Source organism: Oryx dammah, unplaced genomic scaffold (assembly GCF_014754425.2).
Source record: "Oryx dammah isolate SB20612 unplaced genomic scaffold, SCBI_Odam_1.1 HiC_scaffold_27, whole genome shotgun sequence".
Classification (NCBI taxonomy): domain Eukaryota; kingdom Metazoa; phylum Chordata; class Mammalia; order Artiodactyla; family Bovidae; genus Oryx; species Oryx dammah.
This window is the reverse complement of record NW_024070211.1, coordinates 135,493,684-135,516,064: the sequence shown is the minus strand read 5'-3', so window position 1 is coordinate 135,516,064 and position 22,381 is coordinate 135,493,684. Positions and strand designations below refer to the sequence as shown.

Below are 22,381 nucleotides of genomic sequence, written 5' to 3'. Positions count from 1 at the left end.
GCTGGGTGCACAGACTCAGAATGCACAGAGACAAGGGCTTCCACAAAGAGGGTAAGCCCAGTAGGAGAGGCAGGCCAAAGCAGGGAGCTGTATACCCATGAGAGGGCACAATCCTGAGTGGGTGGGGCAGTCACAACCCAAATGAGGTAAGGATCCACACGGGGGAGAAGTCAAAGGCAATGATGGGCCAGTAGCCACTACAGTAAGAGTAAGTTGCTACATTAGAGGACCAGGTTTCTTATAAAAGAAAAAGGAGTTAAAAGGATGGGGAGAGAGAAAACCAGAATGAATCGGTGGTTTCGAACTAGAGCTTGGGGTACTGGTGTGAACAAGTTGTGTTCACTGTACATACATACACACAGAAACAAACACAGATGTAATTTTGTATATTATTTACACATATATTCCCTAGCTCTGTCCTCTAAGAAGGTCTGACAGCAGTGATAGCACTTTAACAATGAGCACCTATAGACCAGATCTTGTCTTTTAAATGCCATTTTCCTCCAAAGGCACCAGGACTCCTTGGGGAAACATCAAATTCTAGGTTTGAGACATAAAGACTGAGGATAAGGATAGAATGTCTTATTGTGCCAGAAAGCACAGAAGTCCTCAAGGAATAACGTGGGGATATTCCAGGAGATGAAATAGGGCATGATTTAAGCATCAAAGTAAGTAACAGCAACAGCTTACATTTTTTTTCTTGTTCAGGGACTAAGTTGTGTCCGACTGTCTGCATCCCCATCGAGTGCAGCATGCCAGGCTCCTATGTCCTCCAACATCTCCTGGAGTTGCTCAAACTCATGTGTCCATTGAGTTGGTGACATTATCCAACCCTCTCATCCTCTGCCACACCCTTCTCCTTTGCAGCATCAGTCTTTTTCAACGAGTCAGCTCTTCACATCAGGTGACCAAAGTATTGGAGCTTCAACTTTATCATCAGTACCTCAAATGAATATTCATAAGGTTGATTTCCTTTAGCAATGACTGGTGTGATCTCCTTGAAGTCCAAAGGACTCTCAAGAGTATTCTCAAGCACCACAGTCTGAAAGGATCAATTCTTCGGTGCTCAGCTTTCTTTATGGTCCAACTCTCACATCCATACATGACTGCTGGAAAGCATAGCTTTGACTGTACAGACCTTTTTTGGTGAAGTGATGGCTCTGCTTTTTATATACACTGTCTAGGTTTATCATAGCTTCCTTCCAAGGAGCAAGCGTCTTTTAATCTCATGGTTGTAGTCACCATCTGTAGTGATTTTGCAACACAAGAAAATAAAGTCTCTCACTGTTTCCACTGTTTCCCCATCTATTTGCCATGAAGTGATGGGACCAGATGCCATGATCTTCCTTTTTTGAATGCTGAGTTTTAAGCCAGCTTTTCCACTCTCCTCTTTCACTTTCATTAAGAGGCTCTTTAGTTCCTCTTCACTTTCTGCCATTGGAGTGGTATTATATGCAAATCTGAGGTTGTTGATATTTCTCCCAGTAATCTTGACTCCAGTCTGTGATTTATCCAGGCTTGTATTTTGCATAATATACTCTGCATAGAAGTTATATAGCAATGTGACAATATACAGTCTTGTCGTACTCCTTTCCCAATTTGGAACCAGTCAGTTGTTCCATGTCTGGTCCTAACTGCTGCTTCTTAACCCACATATAGGTTACTTCAGAGGCAGATAAGGTGTGGTACCCCCATCTCTTTAAGAATTTTCCACAATTTGTTGTGATCCACACAGTCAAAGGCTTTAGCATAGTCAATGAAGCAGAAGTAGATGTTTTTCTGGAATTCCCTTGCTTTCTCTATGATCCAACGGATGTCGGCAGTTTGATATCTGGTTCCCCTGCTCCTTTCTTGTATAGTTCTTCTGTGTATTCTTGCCACCTCTTCCTAATCTCTTCTGCTTCTGTTAAGTCCTTACCCTATCTGTCCTTTATTGTGCCCATCCCCTTGCATGAAACAAGCTTACATATATATAACTCATTAAATAAATTAGGAAACCATGAGTCCAACAACATGAAGACAAAAAAATTTTAAATATCTGATGAGAATAAGTAAATAAAATGGTCCAGAACTCAGCATATCATACTCAGAGCCACAGTTCATTACAGTGACACAAAGCAAAATCAGCAAACAGCACATGGATGAAGATAAAAGCACATGGATGCAGAGAAAACCAGGAGCGAGCTCCCAACAGTTCCCCTGCAGGGGCTGTCACACAGACATATTTAGATCCCTGAGTAACAAGCTGTGGCCACGTGTGATGTGCTGTCCACCAGGGAAGCTCATTAGAAACTCAGTGCCCAGGACTCTGACTGGGGGAGAGGATGCAGGCACCTCTGTTCAGCATGTACCTAAGTTCCAGACTCCCCCTCAGAAGGAAGCAGGTTTCAGCAGAGACCACACTCTTTTCAAACATTCTAACAAGGCCTCTTTCAATTAGGGCTAGTGGGTTAGCCTGAAATCCAGGTTCCCAGAAGCCAGTCGAAGGCCAACCTCACAAGCAGGCCTTTCTAAAGATAGCCATCAACATGTGGAGCAAGGGGAGAATGGGATGAATTGGGAGATGAGGATTGACATATATGTACTACTATGTGTAAAACAGACGGCTAGTGGGAAAACACCGCATGGCACAGGGAGCTTAGCTTGGTGCTTTGTGATGACCAGATGAATAGGATGGGGGTTGGGAGGCAAGGAGGCTCAAGAGGGAGGGGATATTTGGCCACCTGATGCCAAAGAACTGACTCATTTGAAAAGACCCTGATGCTGGGAAAGATTGAAGGTGGGAGGAGAAGGGGACAACAGAGGATGAGATGGTTGGATGGCATCACAGACTCAATGGACATGAGTTTGAGTAAACTCTGGGAGTTGGTGATGGACAGGGAGGCCTGGCACGCTGCAGTCCATGGGGTCGCAAAGAGTCAGAACAACTGAACGACTGAACTGACCTGATACATACATACATATATATATATAGCTGATTTACTTCATCATACAGCAGAAACTAATACATTGTAAAGCAGTTATACTGCCAGTAAGAAAAAATAAATAAAAACAGCCATAACAGCCCTGCTCTGCTAACTCTTTTCTGCCATGAAACACAATATATTCACGGGTATTAACACCAGGGGCCAACACCACAGATGTCTTTTCAGAATACAGTAATGAATCCCTCCATACCCACCCCACCTCAACCTTACAGCTGTGCATTCATCCCTGACCTCTCAGATCACACACCTCCAAGTTACCAAATCGCCTCCACCTACCGTCCTCAGAGCAGCACACACAGTGCAGGGAACCAGTGGCAATAGCAATGACTTTCTTCCCCTGCAGTCCTTGGACTTGCCGAGGTCTTCTAACATGATCATCAGATCCATGACCCAGCCTATGATAATCACCTTTGCCCCTGCACACAAGAACATGGAACTTATGAGTACAATGCCATCTCATTCACCATGCTGCCCCACCCTTCTGGTGCAAACACCTACAGGAAGACAGAAATTGCAGCCTGCCATGGAAGTTACATTTCAGTCTACAGAAAGACAGTTAATGTAACTTCAAATTAACAATCATTGGTTTTGGTGGAATTAAATAAACAGAATCTTGCATACCAAGTGTAAACAGCACCAGATTTGGTAAGGGCGACAGAAAACTGGGATCCACATTCCACTTTAACCACTCCAAGGCCCGTAAGAGAGTCAATCTAGAAGGGAAACGGTTCAATTAGACTGACTGAATCAAGGATTTTGCTGATGGCTGTACCCATATACTAAACTAAATCTAATAAAGAACTCTGAAAACCCTTACTCCTATGCCAAATATTTATTACGGCTTAAAATCTTGCTCCATGTAACCAAGTGTTGGGTACAGAGGCCACAGGCAGCCAGAGACCCATGAGACCTGCCGCGTAAATGAACACACTGCTTGTTCCCAGAATTCACTCTCCCGACTCGGTTTCTCTTTATGGCAGCCCCACTCTCCAGCAAGCCCTGCACTTCACATCAGCCTTCCGAGATGTAGAAGTCCACAGTGGAGGAGGAGCAGGTAACAGGGAGGAGTAGCCAAGACAAACAGGGTTCTGGCCCTCTAATACCAGCAATCCATCTGCCCAGGTTATTCCAATTAAACCCAATGGTGATCACGCCCATATGAGAATCCACTCCCAGCCCCTGCCTGCTCAAGGGTCCAGAACCTTCATAGCCAGCACCCAGAGGTCTTGTTGGGATTCATTTACCTAGCTATCATCTTTCTTCACCTATCAAACTATGCTCCTTATTACTTGTGACTGTTCCCAGACTCAAGTTCTCATACTTAATTATGAATTTAAATTAGTAATAACTTAATTCTTTTAGTTTTTTCCTCACCCTACCCCCATCACAATGATATCAGTTAATATCCTCCAGTGCTCCCTCTCCCCAAGTACTTGACATTTCAATCCTGGTTAAGTCTAAAGCTTTCTCAACATAAAAAAGTCAACAATTTTTTCGTAAATCTGGAAATCATAAGCAACCTGTCACATGGTTGCATAAAATTCCATATAACTATAAGGGAAAAGAGAAAGTGGTGATTAGGACAAGGAGGCAGCCTTGTGTCCCAGATTTTCCAGAAGCACCTGCCAAGGAGGCCCTGAGCAGCCACAGCCTCATGGCACAGAGGTGCAGGTGCCATCTCCTTCATCATGCCCTGCCTCTAGCCAGCACCTGCCAATGCCACACCACATGATAATGAAGCCTATGGTGTCCACACTGCCCAGCATGGAAGCACATCAGCTCCTGAAATGTGGATACTGTTAAGCAAGGGAGTCAGCCGTAATTTTACTTACTAGTTCTGATTTAAGCTAACATTTTAGTAGTCAGGTATGGCCAGTGGCTATTGTACTGAGCAGCACAGCTCTGAGAAGAACAGCTTGGCAGTCCCAGCTCAGGTTCATATTCTGACTGGCCTTGAGTGGCTTCCCACCCCTTCCCAGGCTGCCCATGCACCGTGCTGGCCTCTATTCCACACGGGCAGTCTCAGAACACCAGCAAGAGAGGATGCCAAGCAGAGATAGCTTCTAGCTTTCTTTCACAGCACCTACACTCCCAAGTCCACAGCAAATCACAGCTGCAGGCTGCTAGGCAGTCAGCAAGTGACCCAAGCACACCAATGAACAAAAAACCTCTGCCAACTACCTATTCACAAAGGCAAAATACAGTTGTGACCACAAATGTTAATAAACTACCCAGAGCCACTCAGCTCAAGTGAAGCCTCTTCTCTTGGCTTCTCACAAGATGTCCATCTAACAGCTTCTGACTAAGCCAGATGCAGCCTTTCAGCAAGTACTAGTACACTGCATAGGTTTAAACCTCGGTAAACTCAAGAGTGTGAATGAGTTGGTGGTTTTTCCTCAAACAGGGCTACATACTAATCAAAACCACAGACTATGTGATTCCTCACTTTCCAAGAGAGCACAAAACAGCACTTATATCTTTATACCTCTGGGTCTTTCACTCACTTTTCACCCAATAACCCATTATATTTTCTCCAAAGAAGTTAAAAGTCGAAGTTAATGCAGTATAGGACAGGACATGAGCCCAGAAGGGCCCTGAGCTCGTGCACATGGATGGTGCCCATGAGCAACCTGAGCTCCAGAGACCTCACACCCGAGGGCCCCAGAAACGTCAAGAGAAATACCTTCATGGGCACCTTGCAGCCATCACTGCCTCCTCTGCCCAGCTTGCCGTAGTCCCCATCCCCCCAGGACCAGACAGTGTCGTCATCCGTGAGGCAGAGGGTCTGGGCGTCTCCGCTGCCACAGGCAACGTCGACCACACGGTGGCCCTGCAACGCCTCCACCTGCAGAGAAAAGGGACTTAGGGGTTATCTGACCACAACAGGAAAGAGAATCTCCCTGAGAGAGGCTGAGGATTTTTGTTTTGGGGATGCCTGTTTTAATTCTTCCCCCAAAACAGGTAATCTTAATAATCCTATAAGACAAGATAGAAAATACCCCTCACATATTCAAACTACAGGCATCTCAGCTATAAGAGGCAGATCTCAGTGTCCAATGCTCAGTTCTGCCACCCTATGGCCTCACCCAAAAAAACTGGGCCTTCTAGGAGACAAAAGTCTCTAGGTAGATGCCAGAGCAATATTTACTAGTGTAGATAAAATTTCAACACTATCCTGTTTAAATGACCTATGGAAAATATACCAAGATGGTTTTTATTCCCACCAAAAATAAAACCGTTAACTCTGAAACTAAAACGAATCTGCAACAGGAAATACTCTTTATTTTTAAAAAAAGGATAATGACAATGGCAAGTTATCCCTCCAGACCTCCCAAGCAAAGCTTCTCCTCACCAGCTTCGGCTTTAACTGGTCCTCACTGTCACTGTGCCCCAGACGGCCATAGCGGCCTTTGCCCCAGGTGTAGAGGTCCCCGGCTGCAGTGACGCAAGCGCTGTGGGCTCCACCGGCAGCGACATCAACCACCTCAGTTCCTCTCAGAGACTCAATGACACGAGGACGGTCACACGGACTGCAGAAACATCACCAAACACAGCAGAAAGAGTGTAATTCCTGGATATTTTTAAATTATTTAATATTAGGCTTCTGGTTTGCTATTCACTTATTCAATGCACACCTCTCAATCTACATCAAGTCAATCATTAAAAAAAAAAAAATCAATCTGGAGGAATCTTTCAGGCCTGAACTCTAAGTTACATAATACCCTACCTACCTTCTTTTATACAAGCTGCCAAATGCCAGAGAAGAGATGTACAGTCTAAATCAAGGGGTAGCCGCTACAGGTTTACTGTTTTTGAAAGGCCAGTGAACTGAGAATGGGTTTTACATTCTTTAAGGGTTGTAAAACAAACAAACAAAACAAGAAAGAAGCATAGACAACAAAGATGGTATGTGACTGACAAAATATTTATTAGTATCTGGCCTTTTAGAGAAACAGGTTATCTACCCTTGCTATAAATCAACTTTTTATTTACAGACTCAAATAGTCTACAAAATGACAAGCACTGACAACAAACTTCTTTTTCTTGAGTTTTGAAAGCTCTTTTTAACGATTTCAGATATAAGACCTTAGTCAAATATATGATGGCAAATGTTTTCCCAGTCTGTAGCATGTCCGTCTTAACAGTCTTTATAAAAATTGTGAAGTTCTTCAAAGAGAAGTTCACAGTTTTTATGAAGTCCAATCTATCCTATTTTTCTTTATTGAATTGTGCTTTTGGAGTTCTAGCTAAAAATCTTTGTCTGACTTAAGGTCACAAAAGTTTTCCCCATGTTTTCTTCCAGAAGTTTTTAGTTTTAGGTGTATGAGTTAATCTTGGATATGAGCAAGATAATTCACGTTCAAAGATTGAGGTATTCCCTTAGGCAAGGCTGAAGATTTCAGGCTACGGTATGTGGAATTTAGGCTATAGTCCTTGTTTCTGGACAGATTACTGGACATGTTGCATAGTCCATGCTTTAAACCAGATCTGAACAGAAAAACGGCTAGTTGGCCTAGGTAGAAAGTGAAGGATTTAATTTTGGATATTAATGGTACAAGATAAGAATTTAAGTTCACTGTTTACCATATGGTTATTGAATTGTTCAAAACCATTCATTGAAAAGACTTATCTTTTTTCCAAAACCTTGTCTTTGCACTTCTGTAAATTATTCAATGCAAATTATGAGGGACAAATCAAATTTCATTCTTCCATACTTATTGTGTCAGTATCTGCAAGTGCATTTTTGGACTCCCCATCCTGTTCTGCTCTACTGACATAGTTCTCTTTCTTTACAGTATCTCCCAGTCTTGATTACTATATCTTTATAATGAGACTTGAAGTTAGGTAGTATCAGCTCTCCAACTTTGCTCATTTTCAAAGTTTGTTTTTACTATTATAAGTACTTTGCATTTCCACATGAATTTTATAATCATCTTGTCAATTTCTACAGAAATTTTGAATGGGAAGGGATTGTTTGAGTCTTCCAATCCATGAACACAGTGTACTCCTCCATAATTTTAGGTCTTTTACAATTTCTCAGTAACATTTTTATAGGGTTTTTTTTTGTTATCTGTAAGTTATCCATATTTTGGGGTCAAATTTATTCCTATTTCAATTTTAGTAGCATTTTAAAATTTCAATTTCTGATTGCATATGTAATATGTATAAAGACACAAAATTGATTTTTTTTGATACAGCAATGTTTCCTTCGTCTACAACTGACTTTTATTTACTGATCTTCTATCCTGCAACTTTGCTAATCTCATCTCTTAATTCCAATAGCTTTTCTGTAGATACCATCAGATTTTCTACATAAATAATTATATTATGTGTAAATGGACAGTTTTAATTCTGAATATTCACTGGAAGGACTGATGCTGAAGCTGAATCTCCAATACTTTGGCCACCTGATGAAAACAGCGGACTCATTAGAAAAGACCCTGATGCTGAGAAAGATGGAAGGCAGGAGGAAAAGGAGATGACAGAGGACGAGATGGTCGGATGGCATCACCGACTCAATGGACATGAGTTTGAGCAGGCTCCAGGAGACAGCAGAGGACCGGGCAGTCAGGTGTGCTGCAGTCCATGGGGTCACAAAGAGCTGGACTGAGCGACTGAAGAGCAACAAATTCTCTCTCCAATTTGATTGCCTTTTCCCTCTCTGCATTGTTGTACTGCACTTGCTAAACCAGCTAAACAATGCTGAATACGACTGCTGACATCAGGAGGCGGCCCTGTCTTGTTCCTGGAGATGGGAAAAGTGCTCGGTCTGCCACTATCAGGTACCGTGTTAGTCCCAGGTTTAACACAGATGTCCTGCATGAAGTTTAGGAAGTTTTCTTTCTTTCCTATATTGCTGAAAGGTTTTTTTATCCGAAACAAAGGTTAATCTGCCAAATGCTTTTCTGCCTTTCATCCACTGAGATAATCAAAATAATTCTTTTTCATACTGATCAATTTTTTAATGTTAGAACAATTATTCAATTTCTGGCATAAACCTCACTTGGCCATACTGCTTTATCCTTTTACATACTGTTAATACTCAACTTTCTAAACTATTAAGAATTTTTACATCTATGTCAATGAAGGATATTAGTCTGTATTTTCCTCATAATATCTGAGTCTGATTTTGATATAAGAATATAACTGTCCCCACAAAATACTAAATTGGGGCAAATTCCCTTCTTCACTATTCTGAAATAGTTTGTGCAGAACTGGTATTATCTGTTACTTATATGTGTGGTAGAAATCACTAGTCATCTATACGGTCCTGAAGATGTATTTGTGGAAAATTCAATTTTTTAAATAGACACAGGGCTATTCAAGTCATCTTTCCTGAATGAGCATTAAAGAATGTGTGTCCTTTGAGGAATATGTCCATTTCACCTAAACAGTTAAATCCGTTTGCATAAAGTTATGCAACATACTTCATCTTTCAGTAACTACACATCTTCAGTGACGAAAACTCCCTCATTCCTGATACTCCTACACACTCACAGTGTGTGTGTGTGTAGAGATAGTCAGTTTAAATGGAGGTTTTCATTGATTACACTTTCTCAAAGAACTGACTTATGTGTTTTTTCATTTTCTTCCATTTTTCTGTTTTCTATTTCATGGATTCTTGCTCTGATCTTTCTTATTTCCTTCCTTCTGCTCACTTTGTCTTTCTTATTCTAGTTTCTTAAAGTAGAAGCTGAGGTCATTGTTAGGAACCATTTTTCTTTTATAAAAAGGCATTTTATGCTATAAGTTTCCTTCTACGTACTGCTTTTTCTGGATCCTACATATTTTTACATGCTGTTTTCACTTTCACTCAGTTCAAAATTGTTTCTAATTTAACTCTGATTCTTTCTTTGACCCATCAGTTATTTTAACATGTTTTACTTACTTTCCAAATAAATGGAGGATTTCCTATATGTTACTGATTTACTCGATTTCTAATTAATTCCATTGTGGTCAGGGAAAATCTTTTATATAACTTGAATCTTTTTGATTTATGAGATTTGTTTTCTGGCCCAAATTATGATCTATATTAGCAGCTGTTCCATGTGTACTTGAAAAGAATGTCTTGTTAAGTAAATAGTGTTCTATTGTGATCAAGTTGAGTCGATAAAGTTGTTCAAGTCTCCTGACAGATTTCTATCCACCAACTCTAGCAGTTATTGAGTTGTTGTTCAGTTACTAAGTCATGGCCAACTCTTTGCAACCCCATGGACTGCAGCACTCCAGGCTTTCCTGCCCTTCACTGTCTCCTGGAGTTTGCTCAAATTCATGTCCACTGAGTCGGTGATGCCATCCAACCACCTCATCCTCTGTCGCCCCTTCTCCTCCTGCCCTTAAATCTTTCCAGCATCAAAGTCTTTTCTAATGCGCCAGCTTTTTGAATCAGGTAGCCAAAGCACTGGAGCTCTAGCTTTGGTTATTGAGGGAGGAATACTAAAATCTTCAACTGTAGATATGTTTCTCCTTGCAGCTCAGTAATTTTAATTTCGTGTATCTGAAAGATTATTGGCTGTGTAAGCATTTAGGAATATTATATCCTCTTGATGAACTGACCATATCATTTCATAAAATGACCCTTTTATCCTTATTTATATTCTCTAATGTGAACTTTAGTTTGTGTAACATTAATACAGGTATTTCAGCTTTCTTTTGCATATTTTCCCACCCTTTTAATCTATTTATGTTTCTGAATAGATCTATGTGTTAAATACAAATGTATTTGTTCAATGTAGCATATTATTTGATCATGCTTTTATATCCATCTGACAGTTTTACTTTTAACTGTGTTGTTTAGATCATTTAACATTTGAAGTGACTGTTAATATATTTTGGGTTAGAGCTACATCTTACTATTTTGCTTACCATTTGTCTCATCTGTTTACCCCATTTTTTTTCTCTTTTTCTGGTTTCTTGTAAGTAAATTTTATGATTCATTTTAGCTCCTCTGTTGGCTTATCAGATGAAGCTTTTCGTTGCATTATTTTTGTGGTTGCGTTGGGGGATGGCAAAATGCATCTCTAATCACTACAGTTTAGTTTGGGGCCATGGACTACATCAGGCATAGTATAAGAACTTTGCAACAGTATATGTCCACTTCCACTCCACCACCAGCCTCTGTGCTACTGCTGTCATATATTTTATTCCTATATTTTAGGCATCCTCAATTCATTTTTATCATACCCTGGAAATATTCAACTATCTCTTAAAGAGATAAGGGAAAACATCACCATATTAATCCATGAGTAATTTCCTCATTCGTTTTATAGAGCTCTGATTCCATCTGGTGTAATTTTCCTCTGTTTGAAGTAATTTCTTTAAATTTTTAGCTGTACAGAACCAGAGGTGTTGAATTATTTCAGCTTTTGTATGGCTGCATAAGTCTATTTAAACTTTATTCTTGAAAAAACAATTTCTTTTGAGTAAAAACACCTAGGCTGACAGTTATTTTTACTTTCAGTATTTCCACTGTATTCTAGCTTGCATTACTGCTCATCAGAAATTCACTACCACCCTTCATCTGTTATTCTGTATATAACTGGTATTTTTCCCTCTGGCTGCTTTAAATTTTTTTTCTCCTAATCAATGATCTTGAGCAATTTGATTATGATATGCTCTGGTGTAGTTTCCTTCATGTTTCTCTTGTTTAGGGGTCTCTGAGCTTCTTATATCTGTGGGTTTATAATTTTCATCAAATTTGAAATTTTTTCAGCCATTACATCTTCAAAATCTCCATCCTCCTCACCTTTGATTATGCATATACTGGGCCACTGGAGGTTGCCCACAGCTCACTGATACTACGGTCTTTTATGTATTCTTCTGTTTCATTTGAATAGTTTCTACTGGTTTGTATTCAAGTGCACTGTCCTTTTCTTCTGTAATGTTTAATCTGCCATTAATCCTGTGAACTGTATTTTAGGTCTTAGACACTGTTTCTTATGTATTTTGGATATTAACTCCTGATCAGTTACAGGATTTGCAAATATCTTCTCTCATTCCACAGGATGCCTTTTCACTGTGCTGTTCCTTTTGCTGTGCAGTAGATTTTCAGTTTGATGAGTCCCATTTGTTTTTGTTGCTTTTGCTTTTAGTGTCATATCCAAAAAATCAATGCCAAGACTAATGTCAAAGAGCTTTTCCCCTATGTTTTCTTATAGGAGTTTCATTGTTTCAGGTCTTATAGTCAAGTTTTTAACCCATTTTGAGCAAATTTTTGTGAGTGGTGTGAGACAGGGGTCCAATTTCATTCTTTTGCATTTGAACATGTAATGTTCCCAACACTACTGAATAGACATGTGCCTGATAATTTCTGACCAAATGAACAACACTGTAAATACTATATGTTGTTTGTATCCATAACATATTCTTGAGCTTTGACCTCTACAGCATAGTTAAGTTACTTGTAAACAGTTTAGTCCTTTCATGTCCAGCTTTTTTTAGCTTTGTTAGTGAGATCAAAACAATATTCAGTTAGTCTACGGTTAAATTTTTTTGGCAATTTTGTGCCCCATCATTCTTAGTCTGCTACTTAGTGTCCTATGAATTATGAGGTTTGGGAGTAGGCACTACCTACTGAGCTCCGTGAGCTCTGAAAATGCTCCCCCCCCAATCTTTTTAGGTGACCTATTCCTTGCCTCTCAGGCTCCCCACAAGTGAGTGTCAGTGCTCACTGGAGATCACTGAACACACTTTATCGCCTATTACTCAATGCCTTGAGGGCTGCTGTTTCATGTGTCTTGCCTGGTGCTTTAGTTATTTCAGATGCAAAGGTCCTGTGACTCCAATGTGGCCTTTAGTTCCCATTACTTTTTAAAAATTACTGAGTTTGGTTGTTTTGTGTAAAAAACTGTGTCATCTGTGTGTTCCTTTCCCCTCACTGCCATTTGCTCTGTATTTATAGGTTTAGCATCTGTATGTTAACAAAAGGCCAGCTATTAGTGGAGAACTAGGACCAGGGTAAGCAGCCTCAGGGGAAAGGACAAGATGAAGCCCACCATACTTGGTAATCAGAAATCAAAATTCAGATTTGATGTCCCCCAACAGAGAGGTCATGTAGGCGAGCCTAAATAATGTTACATGAATTATTTCTGCTAAATAAGTCATTAAGTTTGAGTAGATTATTGCAGATGTTGTCCTTAAAAACAAACTGCCAATATACTATACAAGCATTAGCACAAACAAAATCAAGAAAAGGAAAACATAACACTGAAAATGATGTTTTCACAAAATACCTTCTGTTGCCATGCCCCAACTTCCCATCTTCTGCTTCACCCCAAGAGTAAACTTCTCCTTCTGAAGAGAGGGCAAGACAGTGTTTTCCTCCTGAGTTCACAGCTACTTTCTTAATGAACACATGCTGAATGGATTCAAGTAATGTGGGGGTGGACACCGATTCTGTCCCTCCAACTCCTAGTCTGCCGCCTGCACCATACCCAGTGGCATATAGCTACAAGATAAAATAATACAGACATCGTATTTTTATCTAAGGATCCCATATTTCAATAATCAATAAATTAAATCAATGCTCTAGGTATTTTTACCACAGAAAAATGAAATTTAAAATTAAGACTTTATTTTTGCTTTATCAGAATTCTAAAAATTAAAGAAAAAATTACAATTAATAGAAACCCCAAATTCAGAAAATATATTTTGAAAACACATCTTTTCCCTGCAAGTACTTCTATTTTTGTCTAGAATAGCAATTACAATTAATACCAAGAATATTAAAAAAAATTTTAATTATCTACTATATGCAACCCCGGAGAAGGAAATGGCAACCCACTCCAGAATTCTTGCCTGGAGAATCCCATGGACAGAGGAGCCTGGCAGGCCATGGTCCATAGGGTTGCAGAGAGTCAGACACAACTGAAGCGACTAAGCACACACGCACACACTATATGCAAATCCCAAATAACACCTACACAAATACCCATAGGAAAAGTATACATATATCTAATATTTCAGCAAAGCAGTATATAACTCACATAGTAAAATATACTATTTTTTCTTTCATTCTAGGTGGGTAATTCATTTAGGATATAAAACATCTTTATCATAATAAAACAAAATCAAGACTGCCATTTCCAAATGCATGTCAAACACCCCTCCTGTTAACAATTTAAAGGCTGCTTCACATTGTTTCAACTGGTCTACTGCACTGACACAACAGGAAGGAAACTTGAAGCCCCAAAACAAGAAGTAAAACCAAGAATTCAGACAGATAAAGGAGCCCAAAGACAGCTTCCCCTGGGAATGTTTTGAGGACCTCAAGTGCACAGGGTGTGGGGGGTTAGGAGTCAAGCCCAACCGGAAACTGCAGAAAGAAGAGACTGAGAAGGGCTTCCTCTGACTCAGACTGAATGAGAACTAAGAAGAAAACAAAGAAAGTTGTCTTTCTCAACCTTAGGGCTGAATGAAAGGGTGAAAAACCTCTCCTGAGAATTCATAACCACAAAAGCTGGTCACTGAGTTGGTTTTCAATCTGAATTAATGCTACCTATGGTCTAAATTCTGTAGGTAGAGAATTTAATTTACAATGGCTTAGACTTGTAGTACCCCAGGATCATAAATTCTCTTTTGATTAGTGACTTCAAACCAGACCTCTAACACCATAAACTTCTTAACCAGCAGAGGCAGGAGAGAACACTATGTGAAAAAGCAAACAAATGTGCTGGCTTCTCTTTTTCTCTTCATTTAGATACTGCCTGATCCCTCAGTCTCCACCTGGAAACTTTCATGGAGCTATTTCCAGGCAGTTTTCTATGCTTCAAAAAGCTGTCCCATCCTTTCAGAGTCCTACTTCTTGCAGATATTTAACTAAGATGTTAATAGATTCTAATAGTTTAGGATTATCATTTTTTTAAATGTGTCCATTAATTGCATAACAAATCTAAATAAAAACAACAACAACAACAAAAATCTAGGCCTCATCTCAAAGAATTTCTACATAAAATTTTTCAAGGAGAATAGTCAGCTCATAATTTAAAAAAATTCCCATTATCTAAGAGTCAAAAGAAACAAAGTCCAATATTATGTTTAAAGAAATAAAAGCTTGAAAGTATCCCCAAGGAATGAGAGACTAAGACAACACAAAGCAGAATTTGCAGAAATTAAAAAAAATAGAGTTGAAATTAAAAGCCCTGATGCATAAAAGAGATTATAAGCAGGTGAAGAAATATTACAAAACTAGCATATGGCTCTGAGGAAATTACCGAGCATATGGCAAAGAAACTCAGAAAGAAGAGGAAACAGAAAAGAAGAGAGAATTGGGAATAGACCTCCTCACTTGAACATCAATTAGAACTCGGAGTTTTAAGTACAGATCATAGAGAAAATATGGGAGAGGCCATATTTGAAAAAATAATGTCTGAGAATTTATCAGAATGTTAAAAGACCAGTTCCTAGAACCAGGAAGCCCATCCCTCATCCCTCACCATCTGGTTAAAAAAATAAATAAATAAAAAATAAAAAAGGACAGGAAAAAAAAAAAAAGAAATTGACATCTAAATATATCATAGTGAAAGTATAAGTCACTAAAGAAAGATTTTAGAAGCAGCTATTATACAAAGAAAGGATTTATACAAAGAAAGGATTTAACTTTCATTTGGGTAAAAATTAATCTGACTGCTGACATCCCAGGTCATGATCAGTGAGGGCCAAAACCCAGAAGAATAAAACATTTAATAGACTGACTAAAAATAAAGGTCAACTGAAAATTTTATACTCTAGTACATGGCCTGGATTACTACCCACAGGCCAAATCAGGCCCACCACCTATTTTTTATTTAAAAAAGAAAAGTTTTATTAGAGCACAGGCACACTCACTCATATTCACCTCAAGTTGCTTTCATAATTGTAACAGAGATCAGACTGTATGAGTCCCATAGCCAAAAAATACTATGGCAACCTTCACAGAAAAAGTTTGCAACCCTGACCTAGAAAAAGGACAAAATCAAGATATTTAAAAAAAAAAAAAAAAATACCAATCAGGAGATTCACCAACAACAGACCCTCACTAAAAGAAACTGAAAATACATGTTTAAAGTATCAGTAGAAGGACTGACCACCTGATCTGCCTCTTGAGAAATCTGTATGCAGGTCAGGAGGCAACAGTGAGAACTGGACATGGAACAACATGGTTCCATATAGGGAAAGGCTGTATATTGTCATCCATTTAACTTATATGCAGAGTACATCATGAGAAACGCTGGGCTGGAATCAAGATTGCCGGGAGAAATATCAATGACCTCAGATATGCAGATGACACCACCCTTATTATAAAGCAAAGAAGAACTAAAGAGCCTCTTGAAAGTGAAAGAGGAGAGTGGAAAATTTGGCTTAAAGCTCAACATTCAGAAAACGAAGATCATGGCATCTGGTCCCATCACTTCATGGAAAACAGATGGGGAAACGGTGGAAACGATGACAGACTATTTTTGGGGGCTCCAAAATCACTGTAGATGGTGCTGCAGCCATAAAATTAAAAGATGCTTGCTCCTTGGAAGAAAAGTTATGACCAACCTAGATAGCATATTAAAAAGCAGAGACACTATTTTGTCAGCAAAGGCCTGTCTAGTCAAAGCTATAGTTTTTCCAGTAGTCATGTATGGATTTAAGAGTTGGACTATAAAGAAAGCTAAGCACCAAAGAATTGATGCTTTTGAACTGTGGTGTTGGAGAAGACTCTTGAGAGTCCCTTGGACTGCAAGGAGATCCAACCAGTCCATCCTAAAGGAAGTCAGTCCTGAATATTCATTGGAAGGACTGACGCTGAAGCTGAAGCTCCAATACTCTGGCCACCTGATGTGAAGAACTGACTCATTTGAAAAGACCCTGATGCTGGCAAAGATTGAAGGCAGTTAGAGAAGGGGATGACAGAGGATGAGATGGTTAATGGCATCACCGACTCAATGGACATGAATTTGAGTAAACATCGGGAGTTGTTGATGGACAGGGAGGCCTGGCGTGCTGCAGTCCATGGGGTCGCAAAGAGTCAGATACAACTGAGTGACTGAACTGAACTGAGAAGGAAAATTATCCCAGATAATCCAGGACATAAGAAATAACTGGTGAGAAAAGATGTGTATAACATTTGGGTAAATCCAGAAACTATATGGTCTATATAAAAAAACAATAATAATAATGCTTATCATTAGGGACACAGGTTAGGACGAAAACACAGAATAACAAAGGATCAGCCTTTCTTATTTGAGAGGAGTACAGAAATACTGATTAACTTTAGATTTTAAATATGTTAAAACAACCAGAAAACAAAAAAAAGAGAGCTACACTTCAACCCTTGATACTTCTGGGTAGCATGACCTTGATACTTCTGGGTAGCATGACCTTGATACTTCTGGCAGGTAACCTCTGATTTGCTTCCCAGAGTCCCTGCTTGCAGGATTCCCGCCCTTATGTAATCCCTCCTTAGATGTGGGCTGAGCCCAGTGACACTCTCCTAAAGGATAGAATATAGCAACAGGGATGACATGTCACTTCTGTGTTAGCTTGCACAAGACTGTGACTTCTGTCTTGCTCTCAGGCTCTCCTGCTTTGATAAAGCCAGCTGACATGTTGTGAGATGGCAAAGAGCTGAAGGCAACCTCAGCCAATAGGTCACGGCAAGCTGAATCTTCCTCAGGCCAGTCCTGCAGCAACTGCAGCCTGATGAGAGATTCTACTTTGGAGGACCAACCTAAGCCACCCAGACTATGACATAATAAATTTGTATTGTTTTATGTAAACTGTTGTAAGTTAAACAGATAATATAGTATCATAACCTGACGTGGAGAGAGAGAGAGAGTGTGTGTGTGTGTAAATATTTATAAATATATAAATAAAACAGAACCTAACCAAGTAAGGTTTCTTCAATGAATGCAAGACCATTTGATACAAGAAAAGCAATCAATCTAATTCACTATATTAATCTTTGGCCCCCTGATGCAAAGAGCTGACTCACTGGAAAAGACCCTGATGCTGGGAAAGATTGAGGGCAGGAGAAGGGGGTGACAGAGGATGAGATGCTTGGACAGCATCACTGACTCAGTGGACATGACTGTTTCGAACAAACTCCAGGAAATAGTGAAGGACAGGAACGCTGCAGTCCATGGAGTTGCAAAGAGCTGGCCGTGACTTAGCGACCAGACAACACCACGAGGAGAAAAACATCTGTATGATAGTGTTTTAAATGAAGAAAGATGTTTGACAAAAGTCAATATCCATTCCTAACTAGAAAAAGATGCAAACTTCCTTAATTTGATAACGGGCATTTGTCAGGAAGCATTTAACAGGAGGCTTCCAGTGTGCTGTTTTGGATCTGTCGTGAATCCTCTGTCCCTTATTAATTCCTGAATATTCAGGAATTAAGTGGAGTAGCAAACTACTCCTGGGGGCTTAGGAATGCATACATTTCCTTTGTTAATTTTTCCATATGGTGATAAGTAACTATTTACGACCCTCTTCCTTTTTATGAAGCATATGGTAAAAGTGATTATTACAACCCTCTCTTTCATATGGATGACCTCATGTTTCCTTGGTAACTTGTAAGTTTTGATTTTATCTCTGCTGGAAATAGCTACCTTGTAAGAGAGTATAAATACCCACACATTGTTGAATAAAACACCTTTGCTCCATCAGAGCTTTGGGCCCCATGTCTTCTTTCTCTCTCTGTCTCTCTCTCTCTCTTTCAGGCTAATTCTCTGGAGCACAGACGCCCTCTGGGTTCACTTCCCTGACTGGCCTTCTAAGACCCTCTCGAAAAGGCGCTCTGCCCCTTCACCCCTTCGAGAGGGCACCCGAAGCCTTCGTGAACAGAGCAAGCCCCATGTCAGGGACTTAACTGGTTTTCTGCATAAACCAAGGAATATCAGCCTCTTTCTCTCTCCTTTACTTTCTTATCATTGACTCCAGACCACCAGGTTCTGGTCCATTAAAGGACCTCAACAGACATCTATCAAAACCTCACAGTAAGTGTGTCAAGGATCCCATCACAGTGTTTCTTTTGCAGCCTAAATTAAGACAAAAAGAAGGTCCATTACCACCACCCCTGTTCAGTATTATACTGCAATTCCCACCCAGCCCAATTAGCTCCATTTCTCTGTAAAAGACAGGTGAACTGAAAAGGAATGAACAAAATTCATCTCAGAACATGAATTTATAAAGATGATACAAAACCGTTTGAGATACTAAGAAAGAAGAATATAATAAGGTCACTAGACATATGGGCTTCCCCTGTGACTCATTTGGCAAAGAATCCACCTGCAATGCAGGAGACCTGGGTTCGATCCCTGGGTTGGAAAGATCTCCTGGAGGAGGGAACAGCTACTCACTCCAGTATTCTGGCCATGGAGAATTCCATGGACTGTATGGGACTGCAAAGAGTTGGACATGACTGAGCAACTTTTACTTTCACTAGACATACAGTCAATATAGAAATATCAACTATTTCCACGTATCAGCAGCAATTTTTTAAAAGACAGCATTATGGGAGAACTTCCAAGACGCTGATAGAATAAGATGAGGAAGTCACTTTCTCCTCCACAAATACATCAAAAATACATCTACATATGGAACAACTCCTAAAGAACACCTTCTAAATGCTGGCAGAAGACCCAGACTTTCAAACAGGCAAGCCAATCTCCTTAGAATGAGGTAGGTCAAAAGATAAAGGTTAAAAAAACGAGAAAGGATTTCAGGACAGGGACCTGAGCCCTGGGGAGAGAGCTATAAAGGAGGAAAAGTTTCCACATACTCGGAAACCCCTCATGGAAGGTGTTGGGGGAGGGGGGTAGTTTCAGAACCTCAGAGGGGAACACAATGGCGAGGGCTTGGAAGGCAAAATAGAGAGAACTCACCACAGAGATAGCTGCCAAACATCACCTCCCAGGTGAGAAGCTGCTCACACTGCTGGCCTGGAACAAATAGGGGCTGAGTGCTGAGGCTCAAGCTTTGAATCTCAGGGAGAGGTCCTGATCTGGCCAACTGTGAGAATACTCTGAGGATGTTAGTAGGACACAGCTGAGGGAGCCCAGGGAAAAAGCTGAGCATCCCAGAGAGACAAAATATCATTGCCACTGGGACACTCCAACTCCTACTCCATGCATTTGCAGACAGCGGTTTGTGCCCAGGTGGCGGCTGCCAAAACCAGCGAAACTGGTAGGAGAGCCAGAGGCACAATGTGACACGACTGCACTTTAAGTCAGCGTGAATGACTAGGCACTGCCAAAACCAGGGCAAGCGCCTGAGGCAGAAAGCCGTCACTGCAGTCCTGACCCCAGAGGTGGCAGCTGCCAACAGCTGTGAGCAGGCACAGGTTACTGCCCAACCCATGCTGGGAGTCTAAGCAGCTTGGTTCTTCCTAGGGACCCACAAATTGAGGTATATTCCTCTGGGAGAGCACATGACCCGCCTCAGACTGTGACAATGTCTGGCAAGTCTAACGCCGCAGGCACTACTTAGTACCTCCTAATTCTGGCTGCCACATTCCACCCTCTCTGCAGCTCAAGGGAACAAGTGAGCCCTAATAAGCCTTGGCCTTCTCCACCTCTTGCCTGGCTAAGGAACAACCACTGGAGGATAGCCTATAAGCAGAGCTGACCGATCAAAATCACTAGAGTTGATCAACGAATATAATAAAGTCATAGGATATATTAATAAAATTAATATACAGAAATTCCTTGCATTCCTATACACTAACAGTGAAAAATCAGAAAGAGACATTAAGGAAACAATCCCATTCACCACTGCAACAAAAAGAACAAAATACCTAGGAATAAACCGATTTAAAAAGACAAAAGACTTGTATGCAGAAAACTATAAGACACTGATGAAAGACATCAAAGACAACACAAAAAGATGGAGAGCTATACCATGTTCTTGGACTGGAAGAATCAGTATCATGAAACTGCCTATACTACTCAAAGCAGATTCAATGCAATCCCTATCAAACTACCAGTGGTATCTGTCACAGAACTGGAACGAAAAATTTCACAATTTGTATGCAAACACAAAAGACCCCAAAGAGACAAAGCAAACTTGAGAAAGAAAACAGGCTATATAAGAACCAAACTTCCTGACTTCCAACTATACTACAAAGCTACAGTCATCAAGATAGTATGGTTGGCACAAAAAACAAAAATATAGACCAATGGAATAAGATAGAAAGCACAGAGAGAAACCCACGCATCTATGGGCACCTTATCTTTGACAAATGACACAAGAACATACAATGGAGAAAAGACAGCCTCTTCAATAAGTGGTGCTGGGAAAGCTGGACAGCTACATGTAAAAGAATGAAACTAGAACACCTCCTAAGACATACACAAAAATAAACTCAAAATGGATTAAAGACCAGAAACTATAAAGCTCCTAGGGGAAAACATAGGCAGCACACTCCTAGACATAAATCACAGTAAGATCCTCTATGACTCACCTCCTAGAATAATGGAAATAAAAACAAAATAAACAAGTAGGACCTAATTAAACTTCTAAGTTGTTGTACATCAAAGGAAACTATAAACAAGGATAAAATAATTGCAATTATTTTCTCCCAACTCTCAGAACGGAAGAAAACAGCTGCAATCCAAAATATACAAGTAGCTCATGCAGCTCAATATCAGAAAAACAAACAACCCAATCAAAGAATTGGTGGAATACCTAAACAGACACTTCTCCAAAGACATACAGATGGCTGAGAAACACATGAAAAGATGCTCAACACTGTTCACTATTAGAGAAATGCAAATCAAAACTACAATGAGTTATCACCTCACACCAGTCAGAATGGCGATCAGCAAAACATTTACAAACAATAAATGCTGGAGAGGGTGTGGAGAAAAGGGAACCCTCTTGCACTGTTGGTGAGAATGTAAATTGATATAGCCACTATGGAAATTCCTTAAAAAGCTAGTCTTATTCCAACTACCATATAAGCCAGGAATCCCACTACTAGACATATACCCTGAGAAAACCATAATTGAAGAAGACACATGTGTTCTCTGCAGTACTATTTATAGTAGCTAGGACATGGAACCAACCTAGATGTCCACTGACAGGTGAATGGATAAAGAAGTTGTGGTACATATATATAATAGATTATTACTCAGCTACCAAAAAAGAACGTATTTGAGTCAGTTTTAATAAGGGGGATGAACCTAGAGCCTATTATACAGAGTGAAGTAAGTCAGAGAAAAACAAATATTGTATATTAACACATATATATGGAATCTTTAAAGATGGCACTGATGAACCTATCTACAGGGGAGCAATGGAGAGGCAAACACAGAGAACAGACTTGTGGGCACAGTGGGGGAAGGAGAGGGAGGGATGAACTGAAACAGTAACACTAGCATATACAGCACCATATGTAGAACAGATGGCCAGGGCAAATGTATGAT

The 22,381-nt window shown here is 40.1% G+C and overlaps 1 protein-coding gene across 5 annotated transcripts in view; it reads right to left on the bottom strand.

Annotated features, from left to right (window-relative positions):
• The window catches only part of HERC2 (HECT and RLD domain containing E3 ubiquitin protein ligase 2), a 237,601-nt gene that overhangs the window by 14,949 nt on the left and 200,271 nt on the right, over nt 1-22,381 (bottom strand). For all 5 annotated transcript variants that reach the window (XM_040227910.1, XM_040227909.1, XM_040227906.1 and 2 more), the window contains 5 exons: nt 13,220-13,434; nt 6,340-6,517; nt 5,671-5,832; nt 3,609-3,700; nt 3,264-3,403 (listed from right to left, as the gene is read on the bottom strand). In XM_040227910.1, the coding sequence (XP_040083844.1) occupies nt 3,264-3,403; nt 3,609-3,700; nt 5,671-5,832; nt 6,340-6,517; nt 13,220-13,434 (787 nt within the window). The remainder of the gene's footprint in view (nt 1-3,263; nt 3,404-3,608; nt 3,701-5,670; nt 5,833-6,339; nt 6,518-13,219; nt 13,435-22,381) is intronic.